The 17,371-nt window shown below is 44.9% G+C and overlaps 1 protein-coding gene across 7 annotated transcripts in view; it reads left to right on the top strand.

The window, feature by feature from the left end:
- DNAH8 (dynein axonemal heavy chain 8) overlaps positions 1-17,371 on the top strand; it is a 10,041,960-nt gene that overhangs the window by 2,163,379 nt on the left and 7,861,210 nt on the right. For all 7 annotated transcript variants that reach the window (XM_078647354.1, XM_078647353.1, XM_078647356.1 and 4 more), the window contains exon 17: positions 10,533-10,668. In XM_078647354.1, coding sequence (XP_078503480.1) covers positions 10,533-10,668 — 136 coding nt within the window. The remainder of the gene's footprint in view (positions 1-10,532; positions 10,669-17,371) is intronic.

The raw sequence follows: 17,371 nt of genomic DNA, 5'->3' as shown, positions 1-17,371 counted from the left end.
GAATTACAAACCTGCAAAGGATTCGTAAACCAGAATTAGCAAAGGCCTCCCCAGAAGAGGGCCTCGAGGCCTGCGCCATAACGCCCGCCAGAGCCCAAAACGGAACGGATCTGGTTGGCGCTGGTTTGCGCCGCTAGGAAAGGATGCGCGGCAAAACGCGCCTGAGGCCCTCTTCCCAACCCCTTCCAAGAACAAAGGGAAGAGAGGAAGGGGAGGGGGATATGGCAACGCTCCCACTGGGCAGCTCACCTTTACATCAGGGAGCTGTGGGAGCGGCGCCAACGATTTTTAAGTACGGGGCATGTTCGACCGGCATACTTCTGTAAAGGACTGAACTTGTTTGAGCCCCCGATGTACAGCGGAAGGTGTGAAGCGCTGAATGAGGCCTCTGTCCGCTCAGTTTGTGGGAGAGCCAAGCAGAGGGATCCGAACGGGTGCTGGACCGCACCGCCCCTCACCCCCACCCCCTGCCAGCAACCACTCTCTGAGACCACATGCCCCGCTCCCAGGTGGCACTACCCTGCCTCGGTGGCTTGTCCAAGAAGAATGGGCAGTACTCGGCGGACTGCTGCAGGTACAGGGCAGGGCAAGCCTTGGTAGAGCGGGAGCAGGTGGCGGGTGGACAAGAGGCGCACGGATGACTCCATCTCCCCATACAGCAGCGAAGGAGGAAGAGGCTGTCGGGCCGGAGGTGATTGGCCATTACAGAACAGCCGTAGCTACAAGGGTAAGGGTTCAGTAGTTAGTAGAGGAGGGACTGCGTGCCTTTTTGCTGCTAGACAGGTGACAATAAGGATGTAATGGCGGCTTATGGTCAGAGCTGCCGGGGAGCTAGGGAACCTGGGTTGATCCGCGGCATTGGCTCAGTAGCTGGCTATTCGATGTAAGAGCTCCTAGAAGGCTGTATAGCATAGATCACGCTGCGTGTAAGCAACATCCACCGAGCCGCACATTGGAGGTTCGTGTCTCACAGCGGGTGGGACTGGTACGGCTCTGGTCGAATGTCCGCCTCAGACCTGGCCCTTGGTCACGTGGAACAGGCGAGCTCAAATAGAGCTATGCTGGGTGTTGTATCTTGTTCTATCTTGTATTACATTCATGGCACTGTTTCTTTAACTTGTGCATTCCTTTTGGATTCTTTATTACTGTTGTGTTCTTTCTCTTTGCCTGGTGGGGCAGTTGCCTGCTAGCCTGGAGAGGGACACCAGCTGATACTTGTAGCTTAACAATAAATATACTCTTCTAAATTATAACTCTTTAGTGAACAGTGTATCTTTCCCCACAACACTGGGACTACCCTTTCCCTCTACAATGCAGTTAATTAAGGCTGCTAGCTGTTTTTCTTAATCACTTAAATCTCCCCGGGCCTAGTAAGGAAAGAATAGGGCATTGGGTAACGTAGCTGATGCTGCATAAAGCGCTTGGATGCCTACGGGGCGAGTCAGCGCGGTATGGATCTGCAAAAGTCATGGGAGGGAAAGTGAATGGGGGCAGATCACTGAAAACTACCTGTGCCTATCAGGAAGGAATAGGCCTTGAGTAACATGGCTGGTGCTCGTGTGAAGCACTCGGATAGCCCTAATGGGTCACAAGTATGGTATGGGCCGAGTCTGCGCTAGATAAAGCTGCGAAAGCCAAGCTATGATGGCTGATGTACATAAAATAAATTAAAGGAGGGTTTTGCGCGGCATTGAAGGCGTGTCTTTCTGGGATCCGGACTGCGGATATCACAGTCAGCTGCTTAGGCTATAGTCCTACGGTTCCCAAACTGTGCGCCGCGGCGCCACGGTGCGCCGTAATGAGGTGCCAGGGGCGCCGCGCACACTAGGGTGACCAACCGTCCGTAAATTCCACGGGCCTCTTATCTGTAATTTTGGCCATCACAGGGAGCAGCGCTGCTCCCCTGTGAGAGGCCTCACCCCTGCTGCTGGAGGCGCCTCGCACTCCTCCAGGAGCACAAGAGCAGCCCCTCCCGCCCATTGTCATTCAGTATGCCGCTGATTGCCACTTACTGAATGACAATGGGGCAGTCTGGGGGTGCGTGTGACACCATGTGGCGGCCTCCTCCTGCCTCAGTGTACAGAAGGGCATTCTGTACGATAAAAAGTAAAACGCCCACGCTGCAACGTTAGAAAACACTTCATTCAAAGAAGCCTGTAAAATAAGTTTAAAAGAACAGGTTATCGTTCTCTCACCGTCCTGTCATTTTAGAACTGAAATATTTTCAATATTGTATTCAACAAAGCCATGGTTGCACCTTTTTTTTTTTAAGGAACTAGCAACCATTGACAAAGCCATTAGTCCTGGCTTGTTGAGGCGTAATGATACTTGCTGTATTATATATAAGGGAGAAGTGTGGCGCCGCGGCCAGGGCGACTGACGCTGGAATCTGGGGACCACGGTTCGATCCCCGGCTCCGGCGGCAGGTTAGCCCAGCACCATGTGACTCTGGGCAATAGCTCGCTTAATCTTCCCGACGGCCCCCAGCGCCTAGAGACCCTTACGGGTGATTGTGCGCTTTACAAATGTGGACTTTATATCTGGATGCAATGACAGAGACAACATAATACCAGTGAGGCGGAACACTATGCTAAGAGCAGATTTTTAGCCTAGGTGTTTTAAGCTGCGCTCTTAATTACGTCAAACACCCCCTTTGAAGAGACCCCCCAGTTTTTTTACACTGCTTAAAGCCCTGGAAACAACACCATGTTACTGTAACCTCACATCCTGGCACTGTGCATCATGCATTACTTCTACGTTTTCAGTCTGCCTATGTGCAGGGGCATAGTGAACTCTCCACCAGCCCACCCCTTGCTGTAGTTCATTCTTGATGGGACTCTTCTGCCTGCAACTCTGCAAACAAAGGCTCAGCTCATAATGTGAAAAGGTGGGTGAGTAAATAAGTGAAGGAATGTCTGAATGGCTGGATGGATTACTGAAAGGATGAATGCATGAATGAAAGGGGGAATGGATAGATAATGAAAGAAAGAATGGATGGATGAGTGAATGAATGGAAGTATGGATGAGAGAAAAGGTAAATAGATGGATGTATGGGTGGAAGGGTAGATGTATGGGTGGAAGGGTAGATGGATGGGTAAAAGTGTGGATGGGTGTGTGAAAGGATGGAAGGATGAGTGAAAGGGCAGCTGATAGGCGAGTGAATTGGTGGATGGGTGTGTGAAAGGATGGATGGGTGGATGAATGAAAGGGTAGATGATGGGCAAGTGAATGGGTGGATGGATGAATTGATAAGTGAAATGGTGAATGGATGGATGAGTGAAAGGGTGGATGTAAGGATTGATGAGTTAGTGAAAGGGGGTAGATGGACAAAAGGATGGATAGATGAGTGAAGTGAAAGGGTGGATGGATGAGAGAACGGATGGCTGGATGAGTGAACGGATGGTTGGATGAGTGAAAGAATGGATAGGTAATAGAATCAATGGATGGATTCATGAATGGATGAGTAAATGGGTGGGTAGATGGATGGATAAGTGAAAGGGGGATGGAGAGAGAAAGGGAGGATGAATGACTGAAAGGGTGAATGGGTGGAAGGATAAATGACTGGGTGAATGGATGAGTAAGTGAATGGGTGGATGGATGAGTAAGTGAATGGATGGCTGTGTGGAAGAGTGGATGCATGGATGATTGTACAGATGGATGGGGTGAAAGGGTGGGTAGATGAATTATGGATGGATGAGTGAAAGGGTGGATGGAGGGATGGATGAGTGAATATGGTGGATAGGTGTGCAAATGGTTGAATATGTTTGGATATAGATGGGCACACAGATGGAAGGACAGACCTTTTTAGTGTAAAAATAAGGCTGGGGATACTGATTACGACAGACCAAACTCAATGTTCCATTTTCTCAGAGCAGGTCTCAGTACCAAAAGGTCTGAAAGCAGCAACTGGCATAAATAAGGGTTTGGGACCAGGCACTCTGTTGGGGAAAAAAACGATGGATTGGGATGCAGCCAAAGTGATTGCCAGTGGATGAGATTAAGAATTCAAGCATTCCAACCAATATAATACCTTCATTGCGTCCCAAATACTTTAAGGAAGATAAGAGGAGGTACACACCACCCACCCACCGGTAAAAAAATGGTGGGGAGCCACGGCCAACTGCCGATTAGGTCAGGGGAGCCACAGGTCAAAAAAAGTTTGGGAACCACTGGGCTATACATACACGGTCTGGGAAGGACTTGCTTCGCCTGGCACTGCAGTAGCAATGTTTTACTGCAACTGGCGGGCCAGAGCACCGGGGAGCATTGATCACAGCAGAGCACCTGACGCCGAGCTATGGTTATGCAAAAATGCCCATTCCTGACCCTGTTATCGTACAGGGTTCGCGAGGACTAACGTATGGGCTATGCAGCGGGATGAAAGGCTAATTTGCCCAGTACTTATTTGAGTGTAACAGCGGTTGCAAGTGGGGGGCTTCGCGTAAGGGCACATATCAAAGGTTTTTATCATGGCCCGGGATTTTACGTTCCTACGACCAGCCGGTCACTTAACTGTCTGAAGCTTGGGCCACTCTCGCATGGTGGCAGTGCATTTACTAAAGCTTGTCTAGCCTGCTTTATTTCTGCATGCAGACCGACTCATCCAGTGAATGAATGTACTCGCATCCACGTGGCGCAATGAAAGCACGGGGCAATGTGCCTACAGACGCTGAATCTAGTAATTCATTAGTTTACAGCCTAGGGCCATACCACCCTGAATGCGCCTGATATCGGAAGCTAAGCAGGGTTGGGCCTTGTTAGTACTTGGATTGGAGACCTCCTGGAAATACCAGGTGCTATAAGCATGAGTTTTTGCTTTGATATTAAATGGAGTTAATCTGCTGAGCTGGCATTCAGCATTGATGGCTGTATGCAAAGAGTTCCTCTGTGTTGAAGTTGTCACGACTGGGCATGTAAAGCCTACAGGGCACAGCCTCAGTTGTAATCAGGGAGAACCCGGCGGCCCCTCTTTCAGCTAATTTTTAGCCAAGCTAAATATTTGATGTGCAAACCACACCAAGCCCACGCAATTTAAGGCCTGTAAATCTCTCTCCGGTGAGCATGGGCAACTGAAAGCTCTTTGTGCACTACACTTGGTTGACCTTAGTAGAATTAATTCCTCACGGCAGAGAATATCATGGTTCACCAAGCCGTGCGTTTCTTGGTAGGTCTCGCAGTGGACTAAGGCACACACTGCAGGAATCTTGTTTTACCTCATGCTCACAGGTTTCAGATCCCAATATGATTTTCATCCTTCTGAGGTTTGAAAAAGGAATGGTACAATTGATTTGAGACACTTTTGCAGGTAAAATATGCGGGCTGATCCTAAAAAATAAATAAATCAATCAAAGCCATTGAGTTGGGTGACAATAAACATCTGTGATCCAGTGCCTAGATGGGGTGAACATGCGCTTTACAAATAGGGGGGTTATGTTCCTGCGACCCCAGTTGGGCCAACTTGTGAAAGTAAGAAACATGTACAGTTTAGCGGGGTGGTATGTAAACGAAAATGTCTAACATGATATACTAAAATGTACTAAAACAATCTAGACCAGCTTCCAAGACCTGTAACTAACAAGAAGGCAGATGTCTGGATCAGGTCCCAGGGTGACCAGTCCACGGTGTTGCTGATGATTTGTGGTAAACGTAGTAAGGGAATACAGCAATATGAAAAATCAGTACCATGGATTTGGGTAACAATAAACAGGTGCTATTCAGTGCTAAGATCCCCCTGGGGGTAAGTTCACTTAACAAGCACATAGGTTATGTTCTCTGCACCCCCAGCAATGCCAACTCAGGATTTCATACTTCCAAAATAAGAAGCAAGTAGAATTGAGGGGATAATAAGTAAAGAAAAAGGTCCAATGTGACAGAAAGTACTACAATATATAGGCACAATTAAGTTGTGTACTGGAAATAAAAAGTTGCAAAAATGTACTCCCAAGAGTGTTACAAGGAAAATATTAGTAAAATAGTGCATATGATTGGGACGCGCTTACAAAGCTTAAGCTAACTATTTGCAGAGGCAAATTTTGATAAGAGGGGAAGGATTTACCGTGACCCTATTAAGAATATACGAAGGTTATGTTCCCCGCCCCCCACCTCCCCCAGCAGGGTCAACTCGGTATTTCATCCTCCAACAGTAAGAAATAATGACAGTTCAGTGGACAGGATGTAAAGAAAATGTCCAATGTGAAAGTACCACATCGAAATGCACAGTTATGTTGTAAAGGGTAATACGGTATATCAAAGAAGCAAAGGTACTTCAAGAATATGACAGGGATAATGTGTGAAAACATTGCATTTCATTGGGCGCACATACGATGTTTAAGATAAAAAGGTCCATACAAAATTTTGGAAGAAGGAAGGGATAGCAGTAAACCAGTTGAGCATGACAAAGGCAACTTTCTTGTAATAACATGGTCCATGGGGGACAATCTGGGTACTGGTTTCGCAGGGGTGCTTACCGGGGAGAGCCTGGCAGGAGCATGAGTAAAGGAGAGGAGGATATTTTCCACAAGTGGTATCTGACTATCTCCCAATTTTGTTTGATTTCATGTGTGACCCATGGTGAGAGGATACAGTGCCATAAGACTCCGAATAAGACACAAGCATGCCACTACATGAGGGCAAGAATGGAGCAGAGCACACCATGGGAAGATTACCGTCAGAGCTTACCAAACGTCTGCCTCCCTGAGACACAGCTAGAGGTTGGTATCCTAGCGCTCCACAGTAAGAGCAGCGGGAGGCGCAAAGGGACAACATAAGGTAGGGGGAGCCGCAAGAAGACGGAAGCCTCCCTCGCGGCATGGCGGAAACAGAAGGTGTATTAGTTTGGTTATGGAAACACACAGACAGGGCGGTGTGTAGAAGGATGGCCACTCACTCTGGGATGACTCACGGCTGGGTCAGTACCCCTGACAGAAATCGAGGTAGCAAACAGAGACGGCACTCGCAGCCCAGTCCCCGTCAGATGGCTGGGCACAAAAGGGACCAGCAAGGTAGAGAGTTGGGGCCTAACTCCGGGGAAAGGCTACCCCCCACACGGCTCTGGTTGGCGCTGGTTTGCGCCGCCAGGAAAGGACGCGCAGCGAAATGCGCCTGAGGCCCTCTCCCCCCCTTCCATGAACAAAGAGAAGCGAGTAAGGGGAGGGGATATAAGGCAACGCTCCCCTTGGGAAGCTCACCTTCACATCAGCTAGCTGGGGGAGCGGCGCCAACGATTTTCGAGTCTCACCCACCCACACCCACTTTTATTGCATTGCCATTGCACTAACTAAAGTCCTTTTTTAAAAACAAATTGTACACGTATACATGAGTCACATGGTTTTAAAATGTTGTTGTGAATTTTGGTAATCAAACAATAAATTTGAATTTGATACAACAGCAGCGTTGCAGTGCTGACAGAGACGAAAGGAACTAATGGTTCAATGGATGGCTATGGAGACACACCGACCGGCTGTGTGACCGGCTGTGTGTGGGGAGAAGAGCCACACGCTTTGGGATGCCTCACGGCTGGGTTAAGTGGTGCCACTGAATTACAAACCTGCCACGGATTTGTAAACCCGAATTAACAACATGCGCCCAAGGTAGATTGAGAGATAGCAGCACGCCTGATATCTCAAGTGACACTTGTGGTCACGTATTCTTTAGTTAGATCTTTAAATAGATTGCATGCTTTTGCTTAGAATAAAATCAGTAGCGCACCCGAATATCAAATTTGCCACCTTCCCTTGTAATGACCATTACGCGCCATTTTGATAAGTTATAATATCCAACTTAGAATCTTGGAGCATAACAAATGTCAATATGCCACTTACTTTTACTTTTCAACATTCTGCCATGCATTCCATAGCACTCTCTCTTAATGATGATTTATTGTGCACAGTCCTAATAATATCTGTGACTGGTTAATGCATTAAATAGCTGCATTGTTTAGCACTATTTATGGATAATGAAACAACACACTGCAGGACGGTAGCTATATGGGGAACAGCAACTCCAAGTAAACATGGGTAAAGAAACAACACATTGCTGGGCATTAGCCATATTGGGAACAGCAACTCCAAGTAAACACTTTCTAAAAGTACTGTCTGTATATGCAATGTTGTAATTAATGTAATCAAATGAGATTGCAACTCTTATGTTATAGATGACAAATGGATAACGTTTTCAGTGCCACAAGATTGATTTACCTAGTAGCATCTGAATATCGTGATGTCATTTTCATATAAGGTATATTTTACCTATGTATATATTGTTGCTTCATGAACTGAGTTAATGGCAACAACTTACCCTCTTTACTATTAGCATCACAACCCGGGGTGACTCTCTTCTTAACAACAACTTGTGACTTAAAAGTCACCATTACTAGCTGTACTACCTCTCTAATGCTTGATACTTAATGCCAGCACTAGTTTCACATTATATGTAAATCTAAGCACCCTACATCTGTCAGTTCTTGCGCTATTTCTTAATCTCACGGAACGTTTAAGTTTTTACACCTTTTTAATCACTGTCTTTTAGTAACATCGCTGCCAGGGCACGAAGATGTTATTGCATGACAGACAAATCACTAAAATGACTCACTTACCTCACATAGCACCCGGTGGCAAGTATGCCTTTTCTTCTGTAAAAATACTACAGATGTTCTGTTTGATCTTATTTCAGCCTTGAGAAAGCCCTGGTCTGATTGACTCTGTAGGGCAAAACAGGTGCCGGCTGTCGAAGTTCTTTTTTTGTACCTCACCTTACAATGAATAATTGATTTACAAAAATATAAAAAATAGTTAAATAAATGAATATATTTGAAATTACCATTTAGAACTGAGAACTATATCTGTTAACGAGGGAACATTGTGAAATGGAGGAGGAGGTGTTCACATACCCTTAAAAATGTATTCAGGAATGTTCACATCAACACGCTCAGTCAAAACCTTATCTGTCTTGAATCATCCTGTAACTGAATAACATCAGTTCTCCGCTTTCCAGCCTTAAACACATGCTGCAGACCACAGCAGACAATCGTTTTCTTCTAAAGACCCATTCTATAATAGCTTAACACTCCACACCCCCTGAACACTCATGGGCTCAGCAATATCACAATGGTTTGGAATTTAGTTACAAATACAGCTTTGATTCTGAAGATTCTATTTATGCTTTCTAAATCTCATAATGGAGGTTCAGGCACTTTACAACATTACCATGATCAACGCAGCCTCCAACAAAAGCAGAGGTATTTCTAAGACCATCAAAAAACGGTGTCATCCATATCTCTCTTTTGAATAATCAATAGAAGACTTTACATCTGTCAACAATTTTTTCATGAAGAAAATCAATAAGAAGCAAGAGATCAATGATTAGAAAGCTCTAGTCAGCCTTGTTCTCTTATTACGGCCCATCCGAAGCACCAAAATGGATACACTATTCATTGAGGACACTACTTGATTCTTTGAGTCACTGAAGGCCACATACTAAGAGGACAATATCCTCTCACCGTGCATATCAGGTCATTGCCACTACCCAACAAAGTCAAAACACCTCCTTAAGAAAGGCCGTTTTCTCTGACTCCCTCAAGATCAGAGAGATTCTTACACCTGATTAACTTTAACTTGCACTCACATAATCTTAGTCTCCCCCACCTTTCCTATGTTTCCTATGCAAAACCATTGAAAAGGCCCTCACCAACTACTTCCATGAAAATATAAAGAGTAACAACCTCTCAGAAGTCTATTGGCCTATGGTAATGTCATATATAGCACAAAATAAGCCATCAGTCGGGTGGTCACTGACATGTCTCACATCAGTGACAACAGTAGCCCCTGTCTTATGGACTTTGCATCAGCATTCAGTACTGTTGATCATCAATCCTTTCTCTATCATTCTGCATGGATTCATATCTTACCTGATGCACAGTTTCAAGGTGATCCAGATAAACTCCTTCAGATCCAGACGTATTACTTTTAAGTGTTTTGCAATGCTCCATCATATAATCGGTGTTTAGTTTTACATACAATTTAATCCAGTTCTCTTTACAGACATGAATATCAAGAATAATATTTTCTGATCTTCTTTGGAAACCCACATTCTTTCCCATCTGTCAGCATCCCAGAGTTGCATATAACCACTTGTAGTATGAAGATGTTTGTCAACATAAATTCTATCTTCGAATAGCTTTTGCCATTGTATTTTTACTGGAACTTTTAAATAATGATAGAGATTATATAATATTAGCTTTCATTGTGAGCTGTCAATAAAATATTACTAGATTAAAACACAATAGTGGGATTGGCTACTTAATAAACCTGTTGTACTTCATATCACATTGGAGGTTTTCAAACTGACAGTTGGTGAGCATTCTAAACCTGTCAATTTAGAAAAACAAATCAAGGGCAGAGAACCTTGGTTACAGGTAAATAACTTTTTTTTACCACAGCGATTTGTAAATTAATAAAAGGAGTTCTGTTTAAAATAATGTTTTAAAAAATATATACATGTATGATTATGCACAATAATACATATTTTTCATTTAGAAAAATTCTGACATCTTATCAAGTCCAGAGGGTAAAGCCGTGGTGCGATTATTCAATAAAATTGCCTATGTGTTGATGGAGTTTGAGCTATTATATCACAGGGCATGGGTCAAAGAAATATCTCAATTACAGTATGGTAAGTAATTAAGAGCAGTACAGGAAGTCTGTCTTGAATAAATGTAAACATGTTTCTATATCTAGATATTTGATGAGTGATGCAATTTTACAACTGCCAGTTGATAACATTCATGTAGCTAATTTTCTAAATTGTGGCTTATTTTGGCAGTTACCCCAATATTGATGCGTGTTAGCCCATTACAAAATATAGTGTCTTCACTATAGATTGTTGACTTTTCAAAGATATTAAACGTTAAGCACATTTTTGTCATGGAAGTTTCATAAAATTCATAAACCCTTAATTTACCGTTCTATGTGAAGAACCTCTATCAATAGAGGAATACGCTTTTCTCAAAACAAAATAAAAAGTATCTGACTTCAAGCGTGTTATTAGTTACTGAACAGGCAGTTGAACATTTGGAAATTTAATGGCACATAGTGCATGTTGATATTTCTTAAGAATAACTATTTTGAAAGAAAAAAAGAATCATAGGAACAAAAGATTTACTGGTAAACCTAAAATAACCCAAAAGGCAATGCTGCATTGTCAGTCAACAACATAAAATGTGTTTCTGCCGTGCAGATCAGGGATCTGACAACAATGCTTTTTTTTCTCTAAAAACCTTTTTGCATCTGAAATACATTTAAACATTTTTTTTTTATATGTCACTTTAATTCTTTTCAAGTGGGCCAAAGTGAATTGTTACACTGCCAGACAGTTCTTTCCACGCTGTGATTTTGAGTCTATACTTGAGTGTTCAAACAACATTCTCCAGTGTTAGATCTTTCATATATTCACATGCTTAAATCATTCCCCATTGTCGAAGTGGGAGTCCCACAGTACCTTAGTAAAGCAGTACATAACATTGCCATAGACTATAATGGAAAAGAAACATTCACTTTTAATAACGTAGCCATTTTTAAAAAAAGGAACTGAACTCCAGCCAATCAGGAGAGAGCACCCTCTGGAATACTACCCACTGATGCTGGTTCCCTCAGATTTTCTACCGCACATCATGGGACGGGAGTCTCCCTGAATGCTGCTCAGTTCTCTTTAATCAGTTTGGAAAAGATTTATCTTCTACCTACTATCATGTCAGAGTCCTCTAAGAAAGGTCTTTTGAGGCTCTGTGGCACTTGTGAGAAGAAAGACTTCATTCTGAAGACCCCCATAAGCAGTTGTGTCTGCTACCGGACCCAGGTGCTGAGGCGGGGTCAGATGGGTGGGGAGACAAAAAAAGGAAGAAAAAAACACACGCCTGTTAAGCCAGCTGGCCAGTGCCTCTCCTCTGTCCTCTTCTTCCTGTCTATGGTCCCGCAGCAGGATGCAGGCTTCCCTGAGCCAATCACAATGCTGCAATGCAGCACTGTGATTCGTCTGAGCGCAGTGGGTCAGCATTCAGCCAGGGAATAGGGCTGTGGGCATGTTCTCCATGCAGGCTGTAATTAACCTTGCATGGAGATGATGCAAAGTGCGCATAAAAGGGGCGGCCAAACAGTCATGTGCACTTAGGAATGTGCAAACCACTCATCCCCAGCGCCTCTGTCATTGGAGCAGCTCCACCTAAAAATGCTAAGCTGCAGCAGAAGGAAACATAAAATTATAATGTTTGAGAAAACACCAGTGCACCTCCAAGATAGTCACTTTACTCCCTTCGCTATTATAGCGTTTAACATACAGTCCATATCCTTGGTCAGGAGCCACTTACACAAAATCAGACGGTGTAGACATTTCAAGCTTTTATTTTTGCAAACTTTATGATCCACAGCCGACGCGCGTTTCGCCCGCTTTGGGCTTTCTCAAGGCTACATGTCATACATGAAACGAAGAAAAAAAAGAAAAATATACATGCACTAAATTCTAAATATTTCAATCAGATTTTTATACAGTTACACTTGATTAATAGCTTTTAAGTGTTGTCATGCAAGGTAAGTTTTGCAAGATGACCACCTTCACCTTCACCAAATGCACAACAGATGCAATTTCCACTACCCCACATTATAAAGGGTACGTTGGGAACTGCATATGATGACCCCACTAGGGAAACCGAAGAAATCCTCACACTCCAAACAATCCAACCAAACGTGTTGTTAGGTCCCATGCCATACCATAACATGATTCCACCAAGTAAGCCAGTCATTTAAAAACCAGTATTAAAACGTTGTCACATATTTGCATCAATACCCAGTGTCAGAAAGAGAAATCACTGTCAGTGAATATATCCCAGGACACTTCTAAAAAGTCATCACACATGCCAAATAACCAAAATGATGTATTTCAGCTCACCTAATTGTAGTGCGATCATAAGTCTCTATTCCTGTATTTACAGGAAGTATATAAAATATACTGTATATGTCCTTGTCCCGTTAGTCTAAAATGCAATTCACAAGCAATAATCAAATATTTCAAAAATATCCTTGTACAATATTTAGATACAAGTATAAAAACTTAGTTCATATTCATTGCTCACTATTACGACAAGATTGTACCTTAGAATGTACAGTCGTTGTGTTATTGCAGGATAACTTGATTTATGTTAATCACGTATTGTATCGAGTCGATCTTCTCAGTACCAAACGTCGTGTGGAACCATATTAAGCCCCACCACCTGTTGATTAAACAGTATGTCACTCCTTGTCATCCCTATCTGCTAATTAAAAACGTTTACAAATACAACGTTATCCCTATTCTTACCCAAAAACGTCAACCCATGTGTACATATCTATTAGTTATACATTCTTAGCCCATCACAGTTACCATCATTCGTGCAATTCTGGCGAGCCTACCATCTACAATTTTGTGCTCCCGTATTAAAACCCACTTAATTATAAGTCTAGTCCTTAGTATCACTGCCTCACTATTCTTCTATCCCGTTAGTATCACCTTTTAAACCCGCCAAGCACTCTTACCTCAGCGAGTACAGAGGCCCGTCATGAACACCGTCCCTGCAATCCGGCAGCATTAACTTCCGCTTCGCCTGTCGTTCATTATATTTTACCCGCCACTACGTCTGACGACATAAACAACGGACACTTCCTCTTCTTGTCTCTCACATCTCGGCCTATCGCGGCGGCCATTTCTTAGTGTTTATACTATTGAATACGTGTAAGCACCTGCATGCCGAAAACATACGCTCTCCTTTTTTATTGTAGGTTGGATACATTTGGAAAATGTGTGGCGATCATCGCGACCCCACGTGTATGTCATCATTTAAAAACACAGTTTAAAATACTTTAACTAGTATAAATGAAGGAAGACATTCTATATACCTGTACATAGAAGCACTCCATACTTATCAATATGTCCATATCGTTACACGTTTGTTGGATGATTTTTAGGTTAATGGTGTCACACTTTTTATACAATACATCACATACCACATCAATGAATGACACCATTGCGCTCTATCCTTACATAATTCATTCAGCAATACTTAAACCCCTTGTTCTCAATAGATCAGAACTTCCTCAGATGCTCTATTATTCAACTTTTTTCTTCTTATATCCTCTTAGACTTGTGCAATCAGAATAAATCATTGTTGACCTCATTCAATTGCTAGTTTTTCATCTCTTATATCATAGTTCGAGGGTAGTTAAAGGGACATTGTTACAGTTATAGAATACTACTAGAGGCCTGATTGATCCTCTTGTGGCTACAGAAATTCTACTTTATCTACATTTATCCCCATTTCTACGGCCCGCAAAAGTATAATCCATTTACTTTCCTTTGTCGTAGTTTGGAAATTCTATTCCCACCTCTACTGTTTACAGAAACCATATCAATACCGTGAAACCCTATCTTATGAATTTCTGTATTGCTGTGCATCGTATTGAAGTGTGTTGCAAAAGGATATTGTGGATTGTTGTTCCTTATGGCCCGAAAGTGCTCTTGTATCCTTTCTTTTACCGGCCTCGTGGTGCTACCAATATAGATTTGATTACATATACACTTTAAACAATACACAACATGTGTTGAATTGCAATTAATGAATTGATTAATTTGATATGTCTTCTTACTATTATATTGGAATTTAGTAGTCTCATTCATTGCAAAACAACAGATGCAGCATAGGCCGCATCTGAAGAAGCCTTTTAATTTCACAGTGTTTTATATTGAGTTTAAAAGCAAAGCAGACAGGCAGTGCATTGCAATAGACATTCATCAGGCAAAAATGGCGAGCGAGACAGACATACATGTCTTCTCTATGAGGCAGTAGAAATGTAGATAAATCATGCCCAAGTTGAGAGGTGTTGCCTGGAGATCGGTAAAGGCGCCCTGTCAGAGCGATGAATGAACAAAATGATACGAAACCCCCCCCCGCGCCCCAACTCCCAACTCCAACCCCCTCCCCCCACCCCGAACAGTATGCCAGTTGTCCAGATTGTCTGCAAGAGCCTTTACAGGCCGAAGCGCCTTAAGGTGTATCGGGTCGCGTTTGGTCTCTTATACGGGCCGTGAGTCGCATGATGCAGAGGTATTTCGGACACGTTATTTCGTGGAATTCCCTGGATAGCAGTGATAGGAGCGGTTGCCAGGTTGTCTGGAATGCGTCAGCGGTGTGTGTGAGCGTGGCCTGGATCCGTTTCATGCCCAATGTGAACCACAGTTTGTGTAGCCAGCCAGTGTGAGTGGGTAAGGTGGGTGATCCCCATAGTGACAGGACGTGTTGTGACGCTGCTTGCATGGCGATGCCCATCTGTTTGCCACGAGGTGATCTCAGGGGGAATGTGAGTGCATTGGGCAGCCCTAGGAGTGTGTATGCTGGGAAGCGCGGGATTTCGGTGTCAAATGTTGAGTCTATATCATCCAAAACTGCCTTCCAGTACCCCTGCAAAGTGTGGCATTCCCACAGGAGATAAGTCAGGGTGCCCTTTTCACCACAGCCCCTCCAACTCAACGCGCTTCGAAGAGGGTTACCTTGATTGAGTCTTGCTGGGGTAAGGTGCCAGTAGATGGCCAGCTTTACCGCCGATTCCCTGGCCTTAGTATTGCGAGTAGTGTGAGCAGCTCTGTAGTGTATGGAGCCCCATTCTTTAGGCGAGAGAGTCCTTCCGAGTTCTGATTCCCAGCGTTTCTGTCCTGCAGTTTTAGCCGGGTCGGTGTCTGGGGAGAGCATCTTGTAGAGGTCTGAGATAAGGTGTTTATCCGATTCCTTCGACACTAGCCAGCGTTCGAATGGCGTCATCTGCCGACCGACCAGGGGGGCATTATCCGGCTGCAGGAGCCAGTGGCGAATTTGGAAGTATTGAAATATGTGGGGCTTAGTCACTCCGTAATCTCGCGTGATGTCGGCGAGTGGGAGAAACCCCTCCAAATCAAAGAGATGGCCGGCTGATCGGCAAGGTGTGTCACGCCATTGCAGGAAGGCGTGGGGATCCGTGCCCGGTGGGAATGCAGGGTTGTCAAAGAGAGGGGTGAGTGGGGAGGGGAAGGTCGTGAGACCTCTCTTGACTGCCACCATGTCCCAGGTTGCCATGGTGGTTCGCGTGATAGGGGAGCGAAGGAGGTATCGTGGCCTGTGCTGGCGGGCAAGAAATGGGATCTTCCACAAGGAAGTCTGGGCCATCGCTCTATCTTGAAAGAGCCATCTCTTTTCAGATTCGGGTCGGTACCACTCCACCAGGTAGCGGAGTTGTGAGGCCTGAAAATATAGCAAAAGGTTGGGGATACCGAGGCCTCCTTCGTCAACATTTCTATACGCCGCTTGTTTGTGTAGTCTTGCGCGCTTCTTTTCCCACACGAATTGGTGGATATCACGTTGTAGGTCAGCAAGCACGCCTGGCGGCGGTAACACCGGGAGAGTCTGGAAGATGTACAGGATTTTGGGTAAGACAGACATCTTCACTGCCGCCACTCTGCCGAGCAAGGAGAGGGGTTGTTTCGACCAACGCGTGAGGTCGGCCCGGATTTGGGAAGACAAAGTGTTATAGTTAAGGGTGACCGTTGAGTCTGTGGAGGAGGTTAAAGTGATCCCCAGATACGGAAGCCGAGCGGAGGATTGTAGGTCGCAGCCAAAGTTAGGCGGCGGGGCATTGGGAAGAGCATGACGGCTCAGGGGCAGTATCAGGGATTTCCCCCGGTTAATTTTGAAGCCCGACACTGCTCCAAAGCTCTCCAGTTCCGCTAGGAAAGCAGGTATTGAGCTGGATGGGTGGTCCAATGCGGCGATGATGTCATCGGCATACAGCCCCACTATGTGGGGTTCACGGCCAAAGGGTATTCCTGTGATGCGAGGGTTGTAGCGAACTTTCTGTGCTAGGGGTTCCACATATAGGGCGAATAGAAGGGGCGAGAGAGGGCACCCTTGGCGTGTGCCCCTCTGTATCTCGAAGGGGTCTGATTTGAGACCGCCTAACCTGACCCGAGCCATGGGGTGGTGATAGCAGCTCGCAATCCAAGCCTTGAACCGGTCGCCCAGGTGGTATCGCCGCAGGACAGCCTGCAGGTAGGTCCAATCGACGCGGTCGAATGCCTTCTCCGCGTCGATGGCCAGGAGAGCTGAGTCTGAGACCTGAAAGCGAGTTTTGTCCACGAGGTGTAGTAACCGCTTAGTATTATCGCTGCATTGGCGGTTCGGGACAAATCCCGATTGGTCTGGTTCGAGGATGCCGGGGAGGCAAGGGCCTAGACGGGCCGCAAGTACCCCCGTAAACAGTTTCAGGTCCAGGTTGAGGAAGGAGATGGGGCGGAACGCAGAACAATGTGTCGGGGGTTTGCCCGG

This window comes from Lissotriton helveticus, chromosome 6 (genome assembly GCF_964261635.1).
Source record: "Lissotriton helveticus chromosome 6, aLisHel1.1, whole genome shotgun sequence".
NCBI classification, from domain to species: Eukaryota; Metazoa; Chordata; class Amphibia; order Caudata; family Salamandridae; genus Lissotriton; species Lissotriton helveticus.
Note: the sequence above shows the minus strand (reverse complement) of the source record. Positions and strands in the feature narration are given on the sequence as shown.